We start from the raw sequence: 6,710 nt of genomic DNA on the forward strand, positions 1-6,710 counted from the left end.
CCTCCTCGTAACAATGTCCTCCCTCCGTCCTCTGATCCTCTTCAAACAGCTGATGAAGTGATGAGCATTTTTTTAAACTGATGTCACAGTGAAGGCGTTGTCTGTTTAGACTTAAGTCAGTTCCACCTCTAAAGAAAATAAAAAATTTTAAATTTATATGACTGCATTTCGAAATTGTGATTCAAAATGACCTCTCACTGTTTGCCAGGGTTTTGGGCGTGGAACCAAGCAACCGTTTCCAACTCTCTGCACCTTCATCTCCACATTGAGCCAGAGGAGGGACCTGGTTGGGCGGGGCTTTGCTGGCGGCGGCGGCGGTGGTGTAATGACGAGCAGCCTCGGACTCAGACATGGTGAGTTTGCTGGTGGTTCAGTTGATATTGGCCGTAAGTCGCTCAAACCTGTCTTCAGGGTTTGGCTAGATTTGATACAAATGTTTGTAGAGCTCAGGATTAGCACGTCACTAAGCTCCTCCTAGAAGCTAATGTATAAAACACAGTATGATGAGCAGTTAGCCGTAAGCTGTAACATTAGCAAGTACGTATCACTTTACATATTATTTTATTAGTTATTTAAAAACTGATGGAAATATATTGAGTTTAAACCTTGTGTAGGAATAACTACACAACAATGTTTCATGTTCCATTGAATCTGCCTCCTTACGGTTAATCAATAAGGATTACTTTCCCAGTTCAACCTCAATTTGAGTTAAAGGGACATCTCAGAATTTTTATCACAAGTCAAGCAACTTGGCATCATTCATTTTTCTGTAAAAAAACAACCACAGGATGTCATCAGAAACTGGTTCTGATCGTGTTCTGACTTGGATTCTGACCCTAGTTCTCGTGGTAGACTCACAGCACAAAACGTTTCTTTGAGTGTTAAAGAGGAAACACAAACCATCTGTAATATTTTACAGGTGGGAGAGAAACGTTGCTTATTATCCAGCTGTATGTGTGTCTGTGTGCGCACACATACGCGCCTCATATGGTTTTCATTTGGGGCGGAGGTTTGCATAATTGTTCTGGCATCGGTACCAATGGCTGGTGAACACGGCGTTCTCACAGCAGTCAGAAATAACCTTGCCATTAACGACGGGAAACTGTTTCCCTTTCACTTTAAAACCCTGAATAATACAAAAACAACACAGCCATTGTGGTGACAGGTTTGACCATTTGATTCTCTTTTCTATATGTTTCTGTTTCTACAAATGAACTGCCGATCTGATCTGACAGAATGTTTCGGAGCCAAACCCTAGACTAGAACCAGTGCTCCAGTTGAGCGTCTGCCAATGTCCCTTTAATAAAAGAGTCACAGAGTGGAAAAGCTGAGCAGCGTCTGTCTTCTCGGTGGACCAGACAAACTGTTAGCCGCGTTAGCAGCTCAACATAAACAGTCTGAACACAAGCAGCAGGCGTTCAGTAAACACAGGAAGTAACACATCATTACGGCTTAGACCAGACAGAGAACACCGTGTCTGGGTTGGGGAACACACACAAATTGAGGGTTCACTGTAAAAAAAAAAAAAAAAGTAGGTAAAATAGTCTTGTCTTGTTATATAACATGATGCGGTTATTGAAATATGAAAACTCTACGTTACAGCTAGAAGAAGGCGACCTCATATCAAACTTCTATTTGGCTATTGCAAAGTTCTAAAATATAAAAACCCAATGAATGCTGGATGAGATAGAATAGTAGAAAGTGTAATCTAGACCCCTGTGAATATTTGGTACATCGGGTAGAATATGGAGATCTACGTGATATATTACTCATCTACAGGCTCCAGTGTTGTCCTCTCAGTTCTCTTCAGAGAACATCAAAGATGTTCCAGTAGAATGAAGAAGGGGGCGGATGAAGAGGAGCAGCGTCCTCAGATCTCTCCATGGTGACACTCCTGATTAAAAGGTCGTCATGAGGACGAGTGCTCCTTATTGTCAGGCTTGAACTGAGTGACGCACAGCCATACAAGGCAGAGGTTATGAATTAGCAGGTGGGCGAGGAAAGTGGGGCAGAGGAAATATAAAGGGAGAGGAGTGGGTTTCTAAGTAGCTGTGAACCGAAGCTAACTCGCTTTATGCAATCTCGATATTCGCTTAATTATTTTATATAAAGTTTCCTATCATCATCAATGAGGCCCACTCACCTCCAAACGATTCTCTGTTGTTCTGCAGGAAGAGAACTGCCTCCGATCTGCAACGATGTCCGGCACAAGCAGCGGTTTTCCATCGACACACTGCCCCCAGAGGTCAAAGCCCCATTCCCCTCAGACCCAATCATCCCTCTGAGAACCAAGACCACCAAAGAGTTTCAGTGAGTCTCACTGGTCTGAACAAGTGATCAACAAAAATCAACTAAATGATTTGGGCTCAAAGAGTTTGAATTCACATCAAAGTTTGGATTTACCCTAAAGGCACAAAGTGTCCACACGAGGCAGCGGTGTTTATCAATAGTCTTAAATGTTTTTTCCTGTTATTAATCTGACTTCAGGGTTAGGTCTATGGAAATTCAGTGTTTGTATTGTGTGAGCGCCCCCCAGTGATGCTTTAAGTTCTGACTTGATGTTTGTGATTCCAGGGATGATATGGAGCGTGCTGTCCTGTTATGTGACTGGAGGGAGGTCAGAGAGTTTTACCTGACCACCTTCGACTCCTTTATAGAAATTAACGCAGCCTTTAAGGTAGAATACGTACATTCATATCTAACCAGTTCAGAGGTTAGGAAACAGAACCTTATCACACTGGGGTTTTTTTTTGGTTTTGCAGCGAGAGGCGAATGGATCGTTCAACACCATAGAGGACTCAGGAGTCAATGCTAAGTTTGTCAACGCTGTTTACGACGCACTTCTCAACACAGTAAGAAAACCGTCACGCTAATTACCATTAATGATCATTTATTGTTACAATATATTGCGCATACTGCCCCCTGGTGGTGGTTTACACCACTTCAGTAAACTTAAACTAAAGCATGCTAACGGTGTGCCTGTGTGTAGCCTCAGGACATTCAGAAGTCAGTGCTGAAAGGAATCATCAACAGTCTCCTGAGGGAGTGGAAAGGGTGAGAGTCAGCTGCACAACTTTTAAATATCTTTCTCATATTCAATCATTTTAATTGGTTTTTATCGGTTCTGTTTTCAGGCCTCGGACTAAAGATGACCGACATGAACTGAAAAAAAACTTTCTCATATTCAGTAATTTGATGTTTTTATCGGTTCCGTTTTCAGGCCTCGGACTAAAGATGACCTGCGGGCTTATTTCATTCTGGTTCAGGTAAGACATGAAATCTTATGAGAAAATGGTGCCCCCCTGTGGTTTTAGACTTAACTAAATTCTTAAGACCAGAGTTACTTAAGTATTATGTGCACTGTTTGATCTCACTGTGAAACTCTTTCTCCATTCTCCAGTTATATGGGATAATTGGTGATAAAAATACTTTAGTGTTTGCAATCCTTTTAGATTTACTGCAGTGACACAAACTGACCACACGAGGCAGCGGTAAAGCTGCAGCTGCTGTTAGCTAAAATCACTGATTGTCGCTGTTGTCTGTTGTCAGTTGTGGGATGTGAGTGATTTACCAACACGGTCGTTGAAGTGACGTTACGTAGTGACGTGGTTTCTTTCTGTTTTTGTTTGCTGTAGAACCCTCAGTATTCCAGCACCAGCACATATGTGATCTACGCTCACCTGCTGAGGCAAATTGCAGCTCTGTCTGAGGCCGATCATCACTTCCTGGTTCACTGGCTGAAAAAGTAAGAAGAATTGGCTAAATTAGTTAGTTTAATATTTTCACTTGGTTGGGGAACTGCTTTTTCTTGTGTGTTTGCATCAAGTTTAAATGTCGTTTTGTTATTTTGTGGTCTAAATGTTAAACTGGGACTAAAACCAGGTTTTCCCATGTGTCAGGCTTTCAGCACGCAGGTTCAGGCAGTTGGTAGAGCGCCTCCTGCAGTTCATCTCTACGCGCCTGTTTCCTGCGCTGAACCAGACGATCTTCCTCCTCTGTCCAAGTGTTCATGGTGGATCCCGTCTGCAACCAAAGTCCTCAGTCTCTTCAGTAAAGCCATGCTATTTATTTATTTTTAGCTTGTAAATTATACCTATTTTTCCATACTTTAACAACTTTAGAGTTTTTCGTGACTAATGTAAGTTGTCATTTAGCCTATTTGGGACTCCCGTCTGTGCCAAGTGTGTGCTACTTTTAAACTTACTCTTGGTTTTGAGTTAAAACCTTTTGGGTTATGTCTCTGTCTCCCTCGTCAGATGCAGCCAACAGTGTGTCCTCTCCTCCCATCATGCCTTTCACAGACTTCTACAACATAACTCTTGAGCACATTGACTTCATGGAGGAGTACAGGACCTGGCAGAACTACGGCAACTCGAACCGGTCAGGGAGACTTCTTCACTCCTCACTGTTTTATCTCACTGTTAGATCAACGTCTCCAAATAATGTTGTTTCTCACAGCGTTTCAGTTTTGAGCCAATTATTTTAGAACTAAAACATTCGAGGCATTTACGTCAGTGACACATATTGTCCACATGAGGCAGCAGTCAGTGAACCGTGTCTGTGTCCACATGAACTAAAATGCCAGTGTTTTTCTATAAAAACGTTGCCATGGGTGAGTGAGTGGTTGACAAACTTCTCTTTCTCACAGTAACAGTTCGACCAGAACCACAGAACCTCCCTCAGTCAGATGCCATGGAGACTGTGTTATACTGCGTCACACATTGTTAATATCCAATAAAACTCTTCCCAGAGTTCCCAGAATCCCCCTGTTCCAGGATGAGCCGGGTGATTGGACAGTCCTGAGTTCAGAAGCCGCTCATGTGAATAATGGTTTTGGGACTTAGGTGTGGAGGATTTGAAACGAGAGGAGAGAATGTTTTTGTTCATTTTTTTTTGTTCTTCTTTCCAGATTTTCCTTCTGTCAGTTTCCTTTCATCCTGTCCACGGTGGTGAAGAAAGCTATTATTCAGAAAGACTCAGAGCAACAGATGATCAGCCAAGCCAGAGTAAGACGCACACACGTGGACAAATAAACGTTTCTATAAATGTTCTTAGGAATTTAAAGGAGTTTAGGAGAGATTGCAGCCGATGTGTGCAAAAAGTCAAGAGTGCAGTGGAAAAAACCCAAACTTACTGTCGAAAATAATTAGTCATACAAAGATAGATATGAAAGTGTAAAAAATATCCATTAGACAATTATAGCATTGATGAAATTGTGTGTGTGTCACAGCAAAGCCTGGTCAGTAAAGTTTCCCGGCGGCAGAGAGTGGACATGAACCTTCTGTTCCTAAACATTAAAGTCCGACGGGCACAGCTGCTCAGCGACTCGCTGGACGAGGTACAAACGTGAACTCTCTCACATACAAACGTGAACTCTCTCTCACATACAAACGTGAACGCTCATGCTTCGTCACTCTTCCTCAATTCCTCCTCTTCCTCCTGCAGTTGACGAGGAAGCGGTGCGACCTGAAGAAGAAGCTGCGGGTGACGTTTGTCGGGGAGGCCGGGCTTGACATGGGAGGTTTGACCAAAGAGTGGTTCCTGCTGCTGGTGCGACAGATCTTCCACACTGACTATGGTGAGATGCTAAATGTTAGCTGTACAGATTAGCCAATTGAAAGTCAAAGGTTAGTTTACTACAGTGTCCAAAATGAGGCTACCGTAATTTAAAGATAAACCCAGTAAATTTAAATAAATATTTTAAAAGTCAAAATCCAGCTTCATAAATCTTCACATTAATCCTTTTCACCAGCCTGAGTCAGTCCTCGTAGTCATTGGCCAGGGGTGGAGTTTATATCCTTGACACCTATGGTAATTTAAGAGTTAAGCATTAACCTAATCCTGCACATCTGTAGACTGTGACATAACACCAGAGTACGTGGACAAAACCCACACAGAAAAAAATACTGGGACAAAATCCAAACTCTATTCACAGAATTCCCCAGTGTGGCCTTAACTGCTGCAGTGGTCGACGGAGAAGATCTAACTTGGTCAAATGGAACTATGAACTGCTGATACGAAAAAGAAATGGTTAAAGATTTCCCTTAAAAAAAATCTGAGATTTTGAGAGTTTGGATAAAAATACATCCATGGAAACTCTCTCTCTTTTTCTCTGTGTGTGTCAGTGTCTCTCGCCCCCGTGGTTGTCTTGTTCTTTCCATTTTTCCACAGTGGTTTGAGTTTTTCGGTTCCAGGAGACGTGAGCTGTGTTCACCTCATTAACAGCAGCAGCAGTAGAACAGGGAAACCCCCTGAACAAACGCACACACACACACACACACACACACACACACTGTTTATGTTGCAGCTGTGAATCGATTCCCTCTCACCTCCTGCTCTGAGCTGCTGCTGTTTGCCTTGAAAAAAGTTTTTTTTTTTTGTATTGAAAAACATTTCAACATCAATCGTGTTAACAATACTTGACTAGTAAGTAATAACAACTAGCTGTCACAGTCATACTAGTTACTATACATTTAAAAAACATCCAGACACAAACTTATTAAAATTCCGTTCTTATAGTTTATTTCTCCGGCCTCTACGACTTGTTGTATTCTCCGTTCTTCTTGTTCCATTTTCAACCCCCCCGCCCTCATCTTCCTCTCCTTCCTTTTATGCATTCTTCCTTTCCTCTTTCCCATGTTCCCTCACTGTTCTCCTTGTTTCCTTTCCTCAGGTATGTTCACCTACATGAAGGACTCTCGCTGCCACTG

General features: G+C 42.3%; 1 protein-coding gene and 1 long non-coding RNA gene across 2 annotated transcripts in view; one reads left to right on the forward strand and one right to left on the reverse strand.

Moving 5' to 3' along the window:
- Positions 1 to 2,256, reverse strand: LOC112487868 (uncharacterized). The gene is made up of 3 exons (XR_003051365.1): positions 2,144 to 2,256; positions 199 to 418; positions 1 to 128 (listed from the first exon to the last, which is right to left on the reverse strand). It is a non-coding gene; the product is annotated as an uncharacterized LOC112487868 (long non-coding RNA).
- Positions 1 to 6,710, forward strand: part of hectd2 (HECT domain containing 2) — a 19,886-nt gene that overhangs the window by 6,797 nt on the left and 6,379 nt on the right. Inside the window, 15 exon segments of the mRNA XM_008321703.3 lie at positions 209 to 353; positions 2,172 to 2,310; positions 2,575 to 2,677; positions 2,763 to 2,852; positions 2,990 to 3,054; positions 3,221 to 3,266; positions 3,636 to 3,745; positions 3,900 to 3,969; positions 3,972 to 4,050; positions 4,257 to 4,380; positions 4,910 to 5,006; positions 5,231 to 5,338; positions 5,446 to 5,578; positions 6,674 to 6,706; positions 6,709 to 6,710. The exon segment at positions 6,709 to 6,710 is cut by the window's right edge and continues 51 nt beyond it. Of these exon segments, the coding sequence (XP_008319925.1) occupies positions 209 to 353; positions 2,172 to 2,310; positions 2,575 to 2,677; positions 2,763 to 2,852; positions 2,990 to 3,054; positions 3,221 to 3,266; positions 3,636 to 3,745; positions 3,900 to 3,969; positions 3,972 to 4,050; positions 4,257 to 4,380; positions 4,910 to 5,006; positions 5,231 to 5,338; positions 5,446 to 5,578; positions 6,674 to 6,706; positions 6,709 to 6,710 (1,344 nt within the window).

This window comes from Cynoglossus semilaevis, chromosome 12 (assembly GCF_000523025.1).
Source record: "Cynoglossus semilaevis isolate Cse_v1.0 chromosome 12, Cse_v1.0, whole genome shotgun sequence".
NCBI classification, from domain to species: Eukaryota; Metazoa; Chordata; class Actinopteri; order Pleuronectiformes; family Cynoglossidae; genus Cynoglossus; species Cynoglossus semilaevis.